Consider the following 19,183-nt stretch of genomic DNA (forward strand, 5'->3'; position numbering starts at 1 on the left):
TGGTGCCAACCTGCCAAAGGGGCTACAAAGCTGGCAAAGGTGCTGTGAGCATGGCACGGGTGAGTCCACACCTGGAGAAGGTGAGGAGTGAGCCTGGAATCAGTGCTGTGACACCGATCCAGGTGTTACCAGAGTGACAAGGCTGCTGTGAGCCTGTGCAGGGGTTATCAGTGAGACACCCGAGCTGTGAGTGTGATACAGGTGCTATCAGTGCACCATGGCTGCTGCCAGCCCGGTCCTGCTGTTGTGGGCACGGTGTGGGTGCTGCAAGCCTGGCACCAGTGCTGCGGCTGGGCACGGGTGCTGCGAGCCTGGCACCCGCTCTGCAGGCTTGGCACAGGCACTGCGAGCCTGGCACCGGCGCTGTGAGCCTGGCGTGGGCACCGGGAGGCTGGCAGGGGCGCTGGGAGGCTGGCAGGGGCACCGCGAGCCTGGCATGGCCCCCCGGCCCCCCGGGGCAGCTCCTCCCTCGCCGGTGGTGCCAAGCGGCTGCGAACCCCCCGTGTCCGTGTCCGTGGCCTCTGGCCGGACCCACCCCCGCCGGGTGACTCAGCCCGAGAGGCTTTTCCTTATATAACGCGGCACCGCGCGGAGCCCCACGGAGCGGCCCCTGCCTCAGTTTCCCCTCGCCGGGGCGTCACTGTCACTGCTGCCACAGCCGCCGCTGCCATGTGGATGGTGTCACCGCCGGTCGGTAAGTGTCACCTGGATGCCGCTCGGCCCCTTTGCGAGGTGTCCCCCATCCCTAAAAATCATCATTTGGCGGGGGTTAGTAGAAAAATTAGGGTTATCGGGGCAGAAAACTGTAAAATACACGCATTGCCCCCCCAAAATAGGTTAACTTTGCATTTACTGTGGCTGAACCCCTTTTCCCTGCGACTGCGGGCACAACCCCCTCCTAACGCACCTGGGAAGAACCAAAATCACCTTGCTTTTCCCCCAAAGTAGTGATAAAAGCAGCGGGAGCGGCGCAGGGCTAAGGAATTCCCTCCCATCCCGGCACTTCGATTTTGGGGCGAGAAACGCCAGGAAGGGGCGAGCTCGGGGGCCCCGGCCGTGCCCGGCTGCTGTGACGCTCACAGGTGCCTGGAGCCGGTGCTGCGACAGCTCCGGAACATTCCCGGGGCCCCGATCCTGCCCGCCGCCGGGAAGGGACGGCAAATCCCGGAAAATTTCGCTTTCCGAGATCCCAAACTCACCCCAAATTGAGGGATAAAAGTGGGGCGCAGCACCCAGCGCGGCCTCAGGCCCCCCAAAAAATCCCCGGTGGCAGCAGAGCGGCCGTGCGGGGCTCAGGGGGGATTTTCCCGGCTCAGCCCGTGCCGCCGGCTCCGGGCGCGGTGTCCAAAGGTCGCTCTCGGCTCGGAGCCGCCGACCCCCGACACCTCGGCTCTCCCGCGGCTCTTCCTGGTTTTCCCACCTGGGGAGCTGTTCTGGTGGCATTCCGGCGATGGAGCGGCTCGGGGGGGCTCTGAGGGGGCTCGGGGGGTTTGTCTTGCTCTGACGTCCTGTTTTCTTTCAGATGAAGGATCTGCCTGGCTTTGGGACACGGCAAAGGCGGGGGGCAAAGGACAGGACCCTTAAATTCTTTCCCTAAAGCTTAGCCCGATAGGTATATAAGATCCATAGAGCTTAAACCGGGGTTGGCTTTTAGTCTAAGCTTGGGTTTGGCTTAATTTGTCTTTATTTTATTATATTTTACGGTTCTTTTGTTCATTTCTTTGCTTTTTTGGCCTCTTTTATTCCATTTTTGGCCGCCGGTGGGGAGCTCAGCAGCAGAGCTTGCACAAATCAATCCCCTGCTGCTTCCTAAACAGATTTTGGGGGATTTTGGTTTGAGGAGGGGGAACCCCTGCACCAACCTGCTATGTTTTGGGGGGGCTGCAGCCCCTCCCTGGTTGGAACACGCTGGGGGGTTGTAGGTATTTTCCAGTCCACCAAGAAGCTGGTGCTGAGCGAGCAGGCGGGACGGGGCCGGGCACTGGAATTCCTCCGGAAAAACGCGGCCAACGGGCTCTCCGTGGCCAACCTCCTGGCGGGGCTCTCCTCCATCCTCTGCAGCGTCAACAGGTGGGGGAAACTGGGAAAAACGGGGTGAAAAACGGCGCTGGGGAGTGGGGGTGACTCTGGCTGTGCTCCCCGTGTGGCCAAGCTGGCGGGCAGGCTCCCCTCCTGCCTCTGCAGGGGAAAAAATGGGGGAAATGGGATAAAAAGAGAGGAAATGGGGTGAAAAGGAGGCACAGAAGTGGGAATCACCCTGGTTTTTCTGGAAAAGGGGGAAATGGGAGGGCAAAGATGGTAGAAAAGTGTGGTTTGCCCTGGTTTGTTGGAAAAAGGGGGATGGGTGGGGGGGGGGAAAGATGGAAATAGGGTGAAAATCGTGTAGAAAAGTGGGGGCCAGCCTGGTTTTGCTGGAAAAACAGGGGAATGGGGGGGGAAAGGGTGATGCAAAGCAGGGGACACTGTGGTTTGGCTCTCTCCATGGTCAAAGGCTCCTCACCTTTGGCCTCTGCAGCATCAATGGATGAGGGGGTGAAATGGAGGAAATGGGCTGAAAAGGGGTGAAAAAGAGGGTTGAGAAGTGCGGGTCATCCCAGTTTTTCTGGAAAATGGGGGAAATGTGATGAAAAAGGAGGAAATGTGATGAAAAAGGAGGTGAAAGAGTTGTAAATGTGGTGAAAAAGAGTTGGGAAGTGGGGGTCACCCTGGATCTGCTTCCTCCATAGCCAACCTCAGAGGTCAGGCTCTCCTCCATCCAAAGTAAGTGGGTGGGGCGGGAAGAAAAAGCAGGTTGCAAAGTGGGGATCACCACGCTTCTGCTGGAAAAGAGGGGAAATAGGGCAAAGATAGGATGAAAAGCGGAGATCACCCCAGTTTTGCTCTCTCTGTGGCCAACCTGGTGGCCTCCACCCTCAATAGATGGGGTAAACAAGGGAGAAATGGGGTGAAAAAGAGGGGAACAGGGGCTGAGAAGTGGGGTGTCCCCTCCAGGCAATACCAGTACTCCTGCTGGCTGCTGCTCCTGGGCTTCCTGCTGGATCTGGCCGATGGGGCCGTGGCCCGGCAGCTCGACGCCTGCTCGGCACTGGGTGAGTGCGTCCCCCCGGCCCAGGGGTGACCCCAGGGGTGTCCCCTGTGCCCGGTGCCCACCTGGCACCTGCCCCTCGCTGCCCCCACAGGTGCCAAGCTCGATGACTTTGCCGATTTCACCACGTTCGGGCTGGGCACGGCGCTGCTGCTGCAGCCCCAGGGCGTGCTGGGGGGGCTGCTGACCCTGGCCTACGTGCTGGCCGTCTTCGCCCGCCTCTGCTTCTTCTCCAGCGGTAAGATGAGCCCCTGGGGGTGGGGGGCTTGGGGTTTCAGCCCCCCACATTGAACTCCTGACACCCCACAGGGATCCCCTTCACCTACCGAGGGCTGCCCTGCCCCTACGCCTCAGCGCTGCTGGCCAGCACCTTCCTGCTCACCGGGGGACACGTGGCCCTGCTGCGCGTGGCCGCGGCCGCCATGACCCTGTTCATGGCCGACTGCGGCTTCTACCCCCACGACAGGGTGCTGGAGTCACAGCTCTGGAAGAAACTGGTTTATGCTGGAGGTAAGGATGGGGATGACCCTCTCGGGATGGTGGTGCAGGGGGAGGGAGAGCAGATGCCCAAGGATTCTCCCGCTCCGTAGGGGTGGTGGCTGTGCTGCTGGCACCGACGGCGGTGGCTGCGGTTTATTGCCTGGCCTGGGCCACATCCTACATCGTCTTCCCCTTCGCCCTCTGGAGCTGCAAGGCCTGAGCCCTCCCTAGAGCCTAGTAAAGCCTTCCTCATCCTCATCCTTATCCTCCTCGTCCTTGCTTTGGGTGCTGCTTCCTCCCTTCGCTCTTCCCGCTGAATCCGAGTGGCAGAAGGAGCTGCTAAGGTAAAAAAAGAGAAAGGCTCAACTGCAGGGAAGCCCCAAAATCCCTGTCCTTTGTGGGGATTGAGGGAACCCCCAAAATCCCTCTCCTTTGTGGGGATTGAGGGAACCCCCAAAATCCCTCTCCTTTGTGGGGACTGAGGGAACGCCTGTCCCCCCACACCAACAGCAGAAACCTCCAAATCCTTGGGAAATGGGAAATTTGGAGTTTGTCCTGACAAGTGACCCCAAAACCCTTCTCTGCACAGGAAACTGAAGTTTAGGGATCGCTCACACTGCCCGGTGGGGATTCATTACAAAGGGAGGTTCACACTCCAAAAATAAGGAAGGCTTTCCCTGGGTGGGAGGAGGAAGATGCTGATCAAACTTCCAGAGGGTTTCTGACATGGGATTCTCCAGGAGCAGTTTGGAATTTACCACTTAAGCTGTGGCAGCAGGAAAACACCATCCCACATGTGGTTTATTTTCACCCCCTCAGTGTGACACTGCTGGGGCAGGGAAAGGGGGGAAGCAGGACTTGATCCAAAGTCTCTGGAGAGCCAGAGGCCACCGGACAGCGGCGGCGGGAGCACAGAGGGTGTGGGTGGAGGAAGGAAGCGAAGGTCAAACCTGGTGCTGCAGAAACGCTCGAGATCCCCGGGGAGGCTCTGCCGGCAGGAGCAGCTGCGGGATGTGGCTCCTGCTGCGTCCCCCCGGGATAAACCCCGGCTCCGGGAGGGCAGGACCTTCCCTGCGGCAGGGAACGCGGGGTGGGGCCGTGGCTGCAGCCAGCACCCGGCGCTGCAGCTGCTCTGGCCTCGGCCCTGCTCTGGCCTCCCCCACGCCGTTCGCACCCGGAGCAAGCAGGGAGACGAGAGAACCAGCACAGATTTTATTGATAGAAAAAGGGCGATTTGATAATAAATACCGGGGGATTAGAAAAGGGGGGGTAGGGCAGAGGCCGGGCTGTCATTCCCCGGATCCCTGCATCTGCTTGCAGAAGGAGTCGAACTGCTGCTGTTCCAGCTCCGTCATCACCCGGTTCAGGGCGTAGATCTGGGGTTGGGAAAAGGGTGGATGGCAAAGGGGGCTCGGCCGCGGGTTGGGCCGCGTCCCTTCCCCATTCCCGCGCTCCCACCTCCGCCCGCTGCCGCTGCTTCAGCTCCTGCTGTGCCGACCTCTGCTTGGCCTTCTCCAGGCGAGCCGCTGGCTCCCGCGGCTTCGGCCGCTCCTTCCGCGCCCCCGCGCCCGGATCCATGGCTGCGACCCAGGGGGGTCACCCGGGGGCCCGGAGCCACCCACACGGCCCCCGCCCGCGACACCCCCAGACGGCCGAGGCTCACATGGGTGCCCCAATGGCACCCTCGCAGGGGACTCCCCCAAATCCACCCTGGAGGCCCGAATGATGCCCAAACTCACTCTGACCCCCAAACGCATCCGAAGCCTCACAGGAGAGCCTCAAGCCCACCCGGAGCCTCTGAGGAGACATTTCCCCCCCATCCTGAGCCTCTCGGGTGCCTCACACCCCACAGTTACACTGAGCCCCCCCAAGGCTTCTCCCCGTCACCCCCCGTTCCCCTCAGCAGCCCCATCTCCTCACACCGCGCCCCCCAACACCCAGAGCACCCCCAAGCTCACAGACACCTTTACCCCAAATCCCCAAGCCCCTCTCCATCCTCACAGCCCCCTGCACCCCACTGCCCATAGAGACCACTGAAGCCCCCCAGGCCCCTCACAGCCCTCTCCATCTCCCCAGCCCCTCATAAATCACAACCCGCCCAAACCCCACCACCCCCAGTGCCCCACAAGGGGCCCACCGTGCCCCACAGCCCCCCCCCCCCAAGCCCACAGACATCCCAGGCCTTCAACCCCCACCCTCAGCGCCCAACAAGGTCCTTCCCAGGCCCACAGGGACGCCTCGGCCCCCTGACTACCTCAGCCCCCTCCAAGGCCCCGGTGCCCCGTCACTGCCGCGGCCGAGCCCCTCAGGCCCCTCGCTCCCCCAGCCCCCCGCGTTCCCCGGTACCGGAGGGGCTGCGCCGGGGGCAAGATGGCAGCGGACCCCTTCCGCCTTTCGGCGTTCGATTGCCTGCCCTGGGCGCACGCGCGGAGCGCGCGGGCCGGGTGCCACTGCGCCGCCTGGCGGGCGGGTGCGGAGACTGCTCCCAGTGTCCCCCAGTGTCCCACCGTCCTTTACTGGTGTGTGACAACACCCCCAGTGCTCCTTTACTGGTGTGTGACAACACCCCCAGTGCTCCTTTACTGGCGTGTGACAACGCCCGTCAGTGCTCCACTGTCCTTTACTGGGGTGTGACACCCCCTATAGACCCCCCCCCCCCCAGTGCTCCACTGTCCTTTACTGGTGTGTGACAACCCACCCAGTGCTCCTTCACTGGCGTGTGACAACACCCCCAGTGCTCCTTTACTGGTGTGTGACAACGCCCCACCGTGCTCCACTGTCCTTTACTGAGGTGTGACATCACCCCCAGTGCTCCTTTACTGGTGTGTGACACATCCCCCCGGTGCTCCACTGTCCTTTACTGGGGTGTGACACCCCCTATAGACCCCCCCCCCCCAGTGCTCCACTGTCCTTTACTGATGCCTGCCACCCCCTATACATCACCCCCACCCTTACATATCTCCCCCCTACCCAGCATTCCTGTAAACAGCCCACCCCTATACCTCACCATACCTCCATATACAGCTCATCCCCTGTACAGCCACATATCTCCCCTATTATACCATAGTCCTGGCACAGCCCAGGCCCTAAAGATCAGCCCCTTCTATCACTCTACTGTACAGCCCACCACGATGTACCACTACCCCTCCATATACCATACCCCTATGGAGCCCACCTCCATATACAACAGCCCCATACAGCTCAGCCCCTACACATAACCTCCATAGACCATACCCCTACATAGCCCACCCCGACACAGCACAGCCTACCCCATCTGTATCCCACCCAGGCACGCAGCACCCCCTGTATGCAGCCCACTCCCCATAGATCAGACCCTCTGTACAGCCCACCCTACTGCCCAGCTCCCACACACCCCCCTGTACATTCCAATACACACAGAGCCCCGCCAGGGCTGGCACAGCTTGGCCCAGCACAGCACGGATGGCATGGCACAGCAGGGCACGGTGCTGTACATGTGGCACAGTACATGTCCCACAGCATGGTGACCCCCGACACAGTGTGACAGCCATGGCACCCCAGCATGGTGACACACCCCTGCCATGGCACAGTGCCACAGACCAAGGCACAATGTTCCCAGCACAGTGCGGCACCGCTGGCACGGTGTCACACCCCTGCCATGACACCCCACGGTGCCCCCAGCCCAGCCCCCCCACCCTGGGGCTCTCCACCACCCAGCCCCTTCTCTCCAAATCCTTTATTGCCATATCCCAGCCCCCCGCACTGGGATTCCCTGGAAGCACAGGACCGAGAGCAGCAGGGGGAATGCCAGATCCTGCCCAGCACCGGGACCAGTTCCTGGGGCGGGAAAACACCCGCCAGGGCCGGGGGACAGCCCAAAAACCCCCGCTAGATACGGACGGTGTTGATCCGCAGCGGCTGGACGTTCTTCCCGTTGGCGTGGCTCTGCCCAGGACTGAAATACGAGCACAGCTTCCCGGGAAACCTCTCCCGGAAGGTGTAGAGCCAGGACATGTCGTCGGCGTTGTAGAAGATGAGGAGCCCCTTGTCGTAGTCCAGGAAGACGCCCACCTTCTCCAGCTTGCCCTTGACGTTGAGCCGCGTCCAGGGCTCGGTGCAGGCGCTGTACTGGTTGCCGTCGTGCATCACGATGCAGTAGAACCCGCGGCTCGGCTGGATCTGGATGCTGCCCTTGCGGGTCACGGCCTCGTGGGCCAGGCCGATCATCCACTGGGTTTTTTCGGACACCACCACCTCCCAGTAGTGCACCCCGGCGCCAAAGGCCTCGGCGCCCAGCACCGACACCTCCACGTCGAAGCGCCGCGGCGAGTCCTGCAGCGGCTGCGGGTGCAGGTTGCCGTAGGCCACGATGGTGCAGTCGTCCGACAGGATGAGGCGGTGGTGGGCAGTGCCGGGGTCCAGCGTCAGCGCTGCTGGCACTGGCACAGCAGGGACAGAGGGGGAATGAGGGTTAGTGCAGCCCTGGAGCCAGCCCAGGTGCTCTGTCCCACCGGGGTGAGGGTCACCAGGGTGGCCCTGTCCCTGTCCTTCACTGGGGTGTTCTGTCCTCATGCTCATCCCTTGTCAGTGATGTCCCCTGTCCCTCACTGGTGTGTGCCTGCTCCTCATCACTGATGTCCCAGACCCTTGGCAGCAATGTCTCCATCCCTTGTCAGTGACATCCTGTTCCCTTCCAGGTGATGTCCCCTTCCCCATCCTTCACTGGGGTGTCCTGTCCTCATGCTCATCCCTCATGGTCACAGAATCCCAGAATGATGAGGTTGGAAGAGACCTCCAAGATCATCGAGTCCAACCCATGCCCTGACACCTCAACCAGACTATAGCACCAAGTGCCACGTCCAGGCTTTTTTTAAACACTTCCAGAGATGGCAATTCTACCACCTCCCTGGGAAGAGCATTACAGTACTTTGTTATTCTTTCCATGAAAAATTTCTCCCTAATGTCCAACCTATCCCTTCCCTGACATAGCTGGAGACTGTGTCCTCTGGTTCTGTCAGTGCTGCCTGGTAGAAGAGACCAACCTCCACCTGTGTACAGCCTCCCTTGAGGAATGGAATGAAAGGATCCTAGAAGAACTACCCAAAGAGCTTTCCAAAGAAGCCTAGAAGAACCTCCCCAAAAAAACCTAAACCTCCCTTCAGGAAGTTGTAGAGAGCAATAAAGTCACCTCAAAGCCTCCTCTTCTCCAGGCTAAACAGCCCCAGCTCCTCAGTGATGTTCCCTGTGCCTCACTGGTGTTTCCCTGCTCCTCTCATCACTGATGTCCCAGACCCTCAGCAGCAATGTCTCCATCCCTTGTCAGTGACATGTGATGTCCCCTTCCCCATCCCTCACTGCCGTGTTTCTGTCCCCGGCGATCTCCCCATCCCTTGCTACTCCCCCATCCCCACGCCCTCACCAGGATGGATGTCCTGGAAGAGGGATTTCCAGATGGTGTACTGCAGCGGGCCCATGTACTTGGAGGTGGGAAAGTCCTCATAGGTCAGGTTGGTCTCGTGGATCTTCCCCTTCAGCCTGCAGAGAAGAACACACGGTGCCGAGGCGGGGGTGACACCGGGGACCCCGCCATCCCCTCGCCGCCACCCACCTCTCGGAGAGGGACGCCACGCCGGCCAGGAAGACGTGCTTATCCGCCTCGGCCAGGCGCTCCTGCAGGATCTGGGTGCCCTCCTGGACCTTGCGCAGCTGCTGGCTGTAGCGCTGGATCTTGTGCTCGATGTCGCTGAGCGTGCGCGCCGTGTCGGCCTCCAGCTCCTCCAGCATGGCCTTCTGCCGCTCCCGCAGCAGCCGGTGCAGCCGCTCGAACGCCTCCCCGATGGTCGCCCGCAGGCTCTTGGCTGAGGACTTGGGGTGCAACGGGGGGTTAGGAGCACCCAAAGCTGGGCTGGTCAACCCAGGAGTGCCTTAATCCCCAAATAAATATCTAAAAGGGCATCGGATCAGGGAATTCTGGGGGCCGCGAGGGTGGATTTGATCGCGCGCCCTTAAGAAATGGACTGAAAGGATCCTAGAAGACCACCCAAAGAGCTTTCCAAAGAAACCTAGGAGAACTTCCCCAAAAAAACCTAGGAGAACCCTAAAAAAACCTCCCAAAGAACCCTAAAAGAACCCCCCAAGAACCCTAAAGTAACCCTAAAAGAATCCTAAAAAAACCTCCCAAAGAACCCTAAAAGAACCCCCCAAGAACCCTAAAGTAACCCTAAAAGAATCCTAAAAAAACCTCCCAAAGAACCCTAAAAGAACCCCCCAAGAACCCTAAAGTAACCCTAAAAGAATCCTAAAAAAACCTCCCAAAGAACCCTAAAAGAACCCCCCAAGAACCCTAAAGTAACCCTAAAAGAATCCTAAAAAAACCTTCCAATGAACCCTAAAAGAACCCAAGAACCCTAAAGTAACCCTAAAAGAATCCTAAAAAAACCTTCCAATGAACTCTAAAAGAACCCCCCAAGAACCCTAAAGTAACCCTAAAAGAATCCTAAAAAAACCTTCCTATGAACCCTAAAAGAACCCCCCAAGAACCCTAAAGTAACCCTAAAAGAACCTTCTGAAGAACCTAAAAGAACCTCCCAAAGATCCTAAAAAAGCCTTCCTTAAGGAATCTCCCCAAGAAACCTAAAATAACCCTACAAGAACCTTCCAAAGGACCTTGAAACAAATCTCCAAAAGAACCCTGACAAAACCTCACAAAAAATTCATAGAGGTCTTAAAGAATTCATAAAGAACCTTTAAAGAGACCTTTTAAGAACCCTAAAAAAACCCCTAAAACCCTCTAATAAACTCTAAAATCCCTCAAATTACACCTTAAAACCCCTGAAAAAAACCCCAAGAAACCAAAACTAAAAAAAAAACCCCTAAAACCTAAAAAACCCCACCTCACTTGCTGGTGGGGATGGGGAGAAAATTGAACCTCATTGGACATTGAACCGCTGAGTGAAGAGATAATTAATTAAATTAATTAAAAAGGTAAATCAAGCAGCCCTGCAGGAAATTACATAGGGATGAGCAGCCCCATTGGGGTACCAGAGAAGGAAAAAATCTGGCAAATCCATGAAATTGTCCAGTTTGGAGTGTTTGGAAGTTCCAAAAGCAGGCTGGTGAGAGTCAGGGTCGGGGTGTCATCGGGGTAGCAATGAGGTTGACCCCAATTCTGCTTTGGGGGGCTGTGAAAGGCTAGGGAAAAGTGGGGGTCCCCAGGGGTGACAGTGGTGTCCTCACACGTACCTTGGTCTCAGCCAGCTGCTTCTTGAGGAGCTGCAGGGCTTCTGTGTGGCCACGCTCGCTCTCCTGCAGCCCCTGGAGCTGCTCCTTCAGCTCCCGCTGAAGGAGGGAAAACCCATAAATAGGTGATTTGGGGGAAAAAAGGGATCCCCACAGGGAGCTTTCCCACCCAAACCAACCATGGGGTTGTGGGGCTGTGGGATGGCCAGGCCATGAGTGGCACCAGTGGAATGAGGGTCCTGCCTGGGGTGGGGGTAACAGGTCCTGGATTGGAAGGTCCTGCCTGGGGGACAGCTCAGCCATGGGGTGATTTGAGGGTTCCCAAGGACTCCAGTGGCAATGGAGAAGGGGGATCCCAGGAGGACAGCGGCAGAAGTGTGAATGGAGGGATGGAGGGATGGAGCTGGCCCCAACACAGACAAAAGAGCTGTGGGAACAGACTGACTGGAGGAAGGCATGGAGCTGACTCCAGTGGGGACAGGAGGGGTGAGTGATAGACGGACAGACAGACAGGAGGGAGGCATGGCACTGACTCCAGTGGGCAAAAGACGGAACACAGGGAAATACAGGGTTCAGGGACATGTGGGCAGGAGGAAGTCACAGGACTGACCCCCATGGAGACAGGAGGGGTGCACAGACAGATTGATGGGGAAAGGCATGGGACTGACCCCAACAAGAAAAGAAGACATGCAGGGACACAGGGACAGACAGGAAAACAGCACAGGGATGACCCCCACAGGGACAGGAGGGCTGCAGGGACAGACAGTATGACAGGACACAGGCACAGGGCTGATCCTGAGAAGGAAAAGCAGTACAGGGACAGATGGACTGGAAGAAGCCACAGGACTGACCCCAAAGGTGAGAGATGGGGTGCAGGGACAGAGAGACATACAGAAGGAAGGCACAGGGCTGACCCTGAGAGGGAAAAGAAGGGGTGCAGGGATGGAAGAAGGGGTGCAGGCACAGACAGATGGGAGGAAGCCACAAGACCAATGCCCATGGGCTCAGAACGGGTGCAGGGTCAAAAGGGAAGGGCACTACCACGGAAGTGAGAGGGACCAGGCAGATACAGCTGCCCCCAGGATCCACCTGGGGCAGGGAACGGGGTAGGGAACCCCACAGGAACCCACCTGCAGCTCCTCAAAGGCGTCATCCACGTTGGTGACCTGGTGCTGCTCGTGCACGGCCGGCTCGTCACAGAAGAAGCAGACCACGGCACGGTCGGTGAGGCAGAAGAGCTTCACCTTCTCGTGGTCCTTGCAGGGGAAGGGGCTGCGCTGGGCCCCCAGGATGGCATCCAGGGGGAAGGCGCTGTAGCGCTCCACGATGTTGGCCAGCTTCAGGCTGGGGGCCAGCGTGGGCTCAGGGAAGGTGCGGCGGCACTCGGGGCAGTCGCGGGTGCCCTGCGGCTCCTGGCGCACCCAGTGCTCCGTGATGCAGCGGCGGCAGAAGTAGTGCTCGCAGCCCAGCCCCACCGGGTCCTGGTAGATGCTCAGGCAGATGGAGCACAGCAGCTCGTCCTTGAGGCTGCATGCCATGGCTGGGGCTGGGGAGAGGGGCACGGGGTCAGGGGGGGCTGGGGAGAGGGGCACGGGGTCAGGGGGGGCTGGGGAGAGGGGCACGGGGTCAGGGGAAACCGGGGAGAGCGGCACAGAGTCAGGGCGGCTGGGAGAGGGGCATGGGGTCAGGGGGTGTGGGGGAGAGCAGCACAGGGTATGGGGGCTGGGGAGAAGTTGAGTGGGGGATTGTGGGGAGGGGGACCATGGTGAATGGGGGACTGAGTGTGAATAGGGGGCTTTGGGTGGAGGAGAGAGGATGAATGAGGGAGCCTCAGAGGGGAGAGGGTAAAAGGAGGGCTTAGGGTAGAAGCAGTTGTAGGGGAGAGGGTGAGTGAAGGCCTTGGATTGATGGGGAGCGGGTGAGTGAGAGGGTTTGAGGTGGAAGGTAAAAGGGATGGGGGGAGGTTGAAGGTGGAGAGGGTGAGTGGAGGCCTTGGGATGAAGGTGAGAGGGTGAGTGGGAGCTTGGGAGGGAAGGTTGGGAGGGTGAGCAGAGGGCTCGGGGTGGGAAGAGGCTGGGGGGAAAGTTGTAGGAGGAGAGGCCGCATGAGGGTTTGGGGTGGGGGGAAGTTAAGGGTGAGAGGGTGAGTTGGGGCTTGGGGTGGGGGGTTGAGGGGGTGAATGGTGGGACTTGGGGTAGGGAGGAATGAGGGAGTAGGGGTGAGGATGATAGTAAGGGGGATGGGGGTCAGGTGGGAATGGGGGGGTGCAAGGTTTGTAATAGGGGGCAAAGTGGGGGTTAGAATGCAATGGGGGCTGGAGGGGCTGCAGTGGGGGAAATGGGAGTGTCAGGAGGCAATAAGGGGCTGGAGGATTTACAAAGTGGGGAACAGAGTGGGTCAGGATGCAATTGGGGGTACTCAGAGGGTCGCACTGCAGGGAATAGGAGGATCAAGCCACAACAGGGGGATGGGGGGTTACAGTGGGGAACCAAGCTGCAATAGGGTTGCAGTGCAGGGGGGGAACTGGGGGTCAGGATACAATGGCGGGGCTGGGGGGGGGGGGGTTGCATTAGGAGGATCAGGATGCAATGGGGATAATGGGAGCATCAGGATGTAGTGGGGTGGATTTGGGATAGAGGTGATCAGAGCAACGCTGGGAGGGGACACAATAGGGTTGCAACAGGAGTGAGGCTGGGGGTGAATCAGATACAGAGCATGCCGGCTGGTCTGACAGGGGCACCGGGGGTACCAGGGATATTGGGGGGTGGGGCTGAGCCTGCATCGGGGGCCCTGGCTGAGGCTGAGTGGTGGGGGACAGAGATGGGGCTGAATGAGGGGCACAGGGGTGGGTGGGGCTGGGGCTGGATTTGGGTTCCGGGGCTGAGGCTGGCTCTGGGGAGTCAGGATTAAGGCTGGATTTGGGTTGCTCGGGTTCAGGCCGGATTTGGGGGCCGTGGTGAGGCTGGACGTGGCGGGGTCGGGGCTGAGGGTAGATTTGGGGGGCTCGGGGCTGGGGCTGCCGGCGGCTGCACCGGAGCCCCGCGTTCGAGCCGCCCCCCGCTCGCGGCCGAACGCGGGTTCGAGACCGGTCCCCGCCAACCCCGTCCGATGCCACCCCGCGCCTCCCTCGGCCGCCGGCGCTGGTGCCCTCACCCAGCCGGTGCCCGGTGCTGTTCTGGTGCCGTGCCCCGGTGCCGGTGGAATCGCGGTGCCGGGGGGATCGCTGTCCCGCCGCCGCCTCAAGAGCGGCCCCGCCGCGATGGGCCGGGGGTGGGCGAGCAAGAGGGGGCGCGGCAGCGCAGCACTTCCTGCCCGCCCCCCCCCCCCCCCCCCCCCGCGCCCACAGTGGGCCCGCCCCCACCCCATTGTCCCCCGCGCGGCGCGGCCTCACAGGCGCGTACCATCGCCGCCCGCGGGGGGGCGCTTAAAGGGGCCACGGCCTCGGCAGCCGTGTGCCGTCCGTCTGTCTGGACAGCCGGACACTGACCCTTCCCCATCCTGACCTTAGGCCCTTTTTCTATCCCTATCTGTCCCTCCGTCCATCCCGTTCTCCTCCACCCTGCTATCTGCCTGTCCAGCCCTTCATCCATCCATTTGTCCATCTGTCGTTCTGTCCCTCTGTCCTCTAATCTTTCCATCCATCCTTCCACCTACCTCTCGGTCCCCTGTCCAACCTTCTTTCCTTCCAGACCTTAATCTCTCTATCCATCCATTCATCTGTCCTGTCCCTCTCTCCACCCGTCTGTCCATGCACCCAACTCTCTGTCCGTCCCCCTGTCCAATCATCCATGCCTCCCATTCTGTATCCCTCTATCCACTCCCCCCTCCCTCTGGCCCTCCATCAATCCCTCCATATCTCCTTGTTACCCTGTCCACCCATCTCCCCATGCAGTTCTTAAAACCTTCATCCATCCATTTGTCCACCCCCCTGGACTCTCATCCATCCATCCATCCATCCATCCATCCATCCATCCATCCATCCATCCATCCATCCATCCGACCCTTGTTCTTCCATCCACCTCTTGTCCAGCCCTTAATCCCTCTGTCTCTCCATTTGTTTATCCATCCTGCCTATCCTTCTGTGCCCCTGTACTCCTGCCCCTCCATCCCTCTCTTCCTCCCAGTTTTCTGTGCCCACCAGGGACCAGAGCCAGGTGACCCCACAGCTGACACTGACAAACCAATTGCTGAGAGAACACTGCTTTCCCCCCAAATGTACCAATTTAGCCACAAATCACAGAGAGCAGTTTTGGGTGGCACACATCTACTGTGTCATCACCATGCTTGGCCATGGTGGGACCAGTTGGGACCAGTGGCAGCACTGCCTGCCCCATAACGAGGTTTCTACCCCGTGGCATCCCCAGGGATCCTTCACTCCCCCCTTGAGGGACCAGAGAGACAAAGGAGGAACCCTGGGGTGGGGGTTAGGGGGGCTGGAAGATGGAGGGAGCAGTGGGGAAGGGGACACAGTTCCTGAGGGAAAGTTGAGCTGCATATTTGGGAAGAGGTGTGACTGTCTGGCCAACAGCCAGCAGGAACAAACTGCTTGGCTTTCACTGTTGGATCACCCCCCTCCACTGCTGGCACCCCCCTTCCCTCCCCCCCAAACACAGCTACACCCCATCTCCTGGTTATCCCCTTCCAGGGAATAACCATCCATTCTGCTCCTCTTCCTGCTAGGCCCCAAAAGCTTGGAAACAGCTAGAAAAATATAACAAACCCACATGGTCTTGTTTTTTTTTCCTGCTTGTTTTCCTGCTTTAGGAATTCAGGTCATGTCTCCCCTCTGGGACCCTCTGGGGACTGAGGAACAGCTGGAATGATATCAAATAACCACTGAAAGAAGGAAAAATCCTTTTTTCACCCCAGATTCAGATTCAGGGCTAGGGGATCCCATCCCATGTAGTTAATGGGTTCTTTAATTGTATCCTAAGCATTTGGCTGAAATTTCCAGGAATTTGGGGCAACGGAGAGCATCATCCCACTGGAGCACGTGGCACTCAGCCAGCACTGCCAACACTCATCCTGGCGGATCATTGGGCAACGAAGGGAAACCACAGGGTGGTTTGGGCAAACAGGGAAATTAATCCCAGTTAATTAGTAAATTGGCTTTGTTACCTCCTGGTAAACCCTGTGTGAGCCGGGGGGGCTCCACCGTGCCTTGATTCCCAATCTTTTTATGGGATACACAGCCCTTCCCTGCTGCGGTTCCAGCAGGCTGGAGGATTCCCCAATGTGGCAAGAGCCTGGGTGATCCGGCCAAGCCGGCGGGCAGGGAAAACCTGTCTCCTCCCCACGTGTGCTGCGTGTGCCGGGAATGCTGGTGGGAAGGGAGGGAGGCCCCGAGGAGCCGCAGTGCTGGAATGTTCCCCCTTGCCGCTGGCGGGATGGGCACGCCGGGACGTGCCTGCTCGGCTCTTGGCATGTGTGTTTCCATCCTGGCACGGAAACACATCCCTGCTGGAATGCCGGGAGCATCCCGCCTGCTCCCGGAGTGCACCATCCCACTGAGTTTAATCCCAACTTGGTTTATGGACCCCCTTCCTAAGGAGGATCCTGCACTCTTCCATAGAGGAAGCAGGAAGCTACCCCACACCGACAGTTCTCATCTCCACAGTGCTTTGCAAACAGTAACTAATTAATCCTAATTAACTCGTTACCTAATTAGAGCCCAAGGGCTCTCCCCTTTGCAGGGAGATGGGAAATTCTGGCACCTCAGGGGATTTTTTTTCCAGCCCAAAACCTCCATGTTTGCTTCACACCAGCATCAGACAGTGCCCTTTGTACTCTCCATCGCTGCCAATACAGGGAGAAAAACCTACTTTTTGGGGTTGCTAATGCCAAGAAGCCTGGAATGAGCATTTCCCCTCATCTGGATAGCTGGCACTGGGAATACTGGCATCCCCAATGCCTGGTGTGCCCACCCATCCCAGGGGAGCCCACTCTGGTAGGTGCTTCCAACAATGTTTTTATGTAAAACAAGGGATTTTTGGGGAAGGAAACAAGTAGGTGGGTGGGATGAAGGTTTCCCAAAGAATTCCCTTTCCATGTGTGTGCTGTGATCCGGGACACAGGCTTCAGGAGCAGTGGGAAAGTTCTAGGGAATCCCAGTGTCACCACTCAGGGACAACATTTCTCACCACAAAATCCCAGTTTGCCACCCATAAAAATCTCCTTTTCTCTGCTGAATCAGCTGGAGGTTCTGGATGGATCTGGTACTGGTGGAACAGGAAGGGCACACTGCTCTGTGCAGGTCTAACACCCTGTGGCTTTGCCGAAACCCTGTGGTGGTGATTCCAGCATGATTTCCTTCCACTCCCGCCTTCCGTTCCTTTTAATCGCGGTTGGATCTATCCTGGGAGCAAAACCAGTCTTGGAATCATGTTTTTTCGGCAGGCAAGCACTAATTTCCTTCATTTTCCAGCCTGGGATGAAGCTGGGCATGGGTTTTGTTGTTCTTTTTTTTTTTTTTTTTTTTCCCTGCATACCAACCACCTTCCCAGGAAAGGGGCCCCTTTCCCACACCCAAGATTAATCCACCCAAAGTAGGGTCGGAAAAAAAGCCCGGAGTGTCACTTATCCCAGCCAGTCCCAACAAGGAAAATCCCAGGAGATGTTCACCAATCCTTGGTGGATCCCACAAACTCAGCAGTGACCCACGCCATCTCCTCCCAGTGCAGATTTGGGATTGGATAACTCCATTCCCCCTGCAAAAAAAAAAAAATCAGAAAATGCCTAAATTGGTGCCGAGGTTTAAAACCACCAGTTTCTTAATCACAGGGAAAAAAAAAATCCCACAGCAGAAGTGAAAGCCCTGATGGAAATTAACCCAGCGAGGGTGAACTCGGACATCAGGGAAGCTCTGGGGGGATCCAAGCTCTCCCAGTGTTCTATTTTTGGGTGACACCAGTGCTGGGTGGCAACTTCTGGGTGCCAATATCCAAAAATCAGATAAAAAGGGAGTTTTGGAGCTGCTGGCTCAGGTTCTCGGTTGAGTCATGGATAATTAATGGATCTGGGGACCTTCCAGGATGGGGAAGTGCTGGGTGATGGGGAATCCCAGCTGGAGGGCCGACAGAGCAGGGGGAATGTGGGGAGGGCCAGGGACAGGCCCAGAGGTCCCACAAGGGATGGTGCCTCTGTCCCAGCTCCATTGCTGTGGCCAGAACCTGTTCCAGGGGCTTCTGACACCCCAGGCAGCTGCAAAGCTATGTCCACTCTATGGGGACCTCTTGGGCGCCCATCCCATCCCATTCCTAATCCTTTCCCATTTCCCACTTCTCTTGGAGGCACCATATCCTTTCAGGACATCCCTCTCCTCTCCATCCTCCTCTGTGACAGAACATTTTGGGAAAACATGAAAAAGGGCCTTAATTTTGTGGATTTTTTTTTTTTTTAAAGTGATTTTAAAAGTGAAAACTCAGAAGCTCCAGGGTAAATCTCCTGGACCTAGGAGAAGAGGAATGGATGGGATTTGCCCCACTCTTCCTTCCCCTGTGTGAAGTGTCTGTGGATTTGGGGAGTGGCAAGAGACCCATAGAGGGGCTGGGGGCATCCTGAGATTGGGGGAGACCCTGAGAGGGGCTGGAGACCGCCTGGGAATTGGTGATGAGGAGGTACAGGGAGGACTGGGGGTGTCCCTGATGGGGCTGTGGAGCCAGAGAGAGGGGCTGAGAGGGGGAACTGGGGGTTGGGGTGTTAGTGGAACTAGGTAGGGCTGGGACCTGTGGGGGGCTGAGGAGATTTGGGGGGCTAAGGGAGTTCAGGGGGATTGAGGAGAACTGAGGGGGGCTGAGGAAAACCAAGGGGGCTGAAGAGAATCAGGAGTTCTGAGGAGCTTTGTGTGGGCTGAGGGGAAATGGACAGCTTGGGGGGCTGAGAGGAATTGGGAGCACGAGGAGCTTTTGGAGGGGCTGAGGGAAATCGGGTGGAAGAGTTTTAGGGGAGAGGAGGAGAACTGGGGGTCTGAGGAGATTTTGGGGAGTCTGAGGAGATTTTGGGGAGGTCTGAGGAGATTTGGGGAGGTGGTGACATTGAGGAGTCCTGGAGGTGCTGAGGGACCTGGGGGGTGAGGGAGCTGGGGGGGTGAGGAGATTTGGAGGGCTGGAGGAGGCTGAGGACAATGGAAGGGGCTGAAGGGATCTGGAGGATCTGAGGAGATTTGGGGGGATCTGAGTGGAACTGAGGGCCTGAGGGGATCTGGGTGGTGTCTGAGATTTGGAGGTCTGAGTGAAACTGAGGGTCTAGGGCAACCTGGGCATTTGAAGATCTTTGGGTGGTGTAAGAGGAACTCGGGGGCTGAGGAGATTTGGAGGCTTTGAGAAGATTTTGGGGGATTCCGAGGACATTTGGGGAGGTGAGGACACTGAGAAGTCTTGGAGGCAGTGAGGGAACCGTGCT

The 19,183-nt window shown here is 58.3% G+C and overlaps 3 protein-coding genes across 5 annotated transcripts; 1 reads left to right on the top strand and 2 right to left on the bottom strand.

The window, feature by feature from the left end:
* Positions 1-590: 590 nt before the first annotated feature.
* TMEM269 (transmembrane protein 269) lies at positions 591-3,785 on the top strand (the record flags this gene model as incomplete). Its single annotated transcript, XM_084220034.1, has 6 exons — positions 591-694; positions 1,923-2,070; positions 2,992-3,089; positions 3,180-3,323; positions 3,395-3,595; positions 3,676-3,785. Exons 1-6 carry the CDS (start codon positions 670-672, stop codon positions 3,783-3,785), a joined length of 726 nt encoding a protein of 241 aa, XP_084076160.1. The 5' UTR covers positions 591-669.
* A 977-nt stretch (positions 3,786-4,762) lies between these two features.
* On the bottom strand, positions 4,763-5,995 carry SVBP (small vasohibin binding protein). Of its 3 annotated transcripts, none has more exons than XM_084220036.1 (3): positions 5,912-5,995; positions 5,024-5,145; positions 4,763-4,941 (listed from the first exon to the last, which is right to left on the bottom strand). In XM_084220036.1, the coding sequence occupies exons 2-3, from the start codon at positions 5,141-5,143 to the stop codon at positions 4,855-4,857; spliced, it is 207 nt and encodes a 68-aa protein (XP_084076162.1). In that variant the 5' UTR covers positions 5,144-5,145; positions 5,912-5,995; the 3' UTR covers positions 4,763-4,854. The 3 variants fall into 3 exon arrangements, with proteins under 3 accessions (XP_084076162.1, XP_084076164.1, XP_084076163.1); XM_084220038.1 differs by having other exon boundaries at positions 5,820-5,936; XM_084220037.1 differs by lacking the exon at positions 5,912-5,995 and having other exon boundaries at positions 5,024-5,407.
* A 1,290-nt stretch (positions 5,996-7,285) lies between these two features.
* LOC311162024 (E3 ubiquitin-protein ligase TRIM62) lies at positions 7,286-14,092 on the bottom strand. Its single transcript, XM_084220127.1, has 6 exons — positions 13,937-14,092; positions 11,914-12,329; positions 10,787-10,882; positions 9,153-9,409; positions 8,964-9,079; positions 7,286-7,983 (listed from the first exon to the last, which is right to left on the bottom strand). The coding sequence occupies exons 2-6, from the start codon at positions 12,319-12,321 to the stop codon at positions 7,433-7,435; spliced, it is 1,428 nt and encodes a 475-aa protein (XP_084076253.1). The 5' UTR covers positions 12,322-12,329; positions 13,937-14,092; the 3' UTR covers positions 7,286-7,432.
* Between the last annotated feature and the right edge of the window lie 5,091 nt (positions 14,093-19,183).

Source organism: Fringilla coelebs (genome assembly GCF_963513975.1).
Source record: "Fringilla coelebs genome assembly, chromosome: 22".
Taxonomy (NCBI): domain Eukaryota; kingdom Metazoa; phylum Chordata; class Aves; order Passeriformes; family Fringillidae; genus Fringilla; species Fringilla coelebs.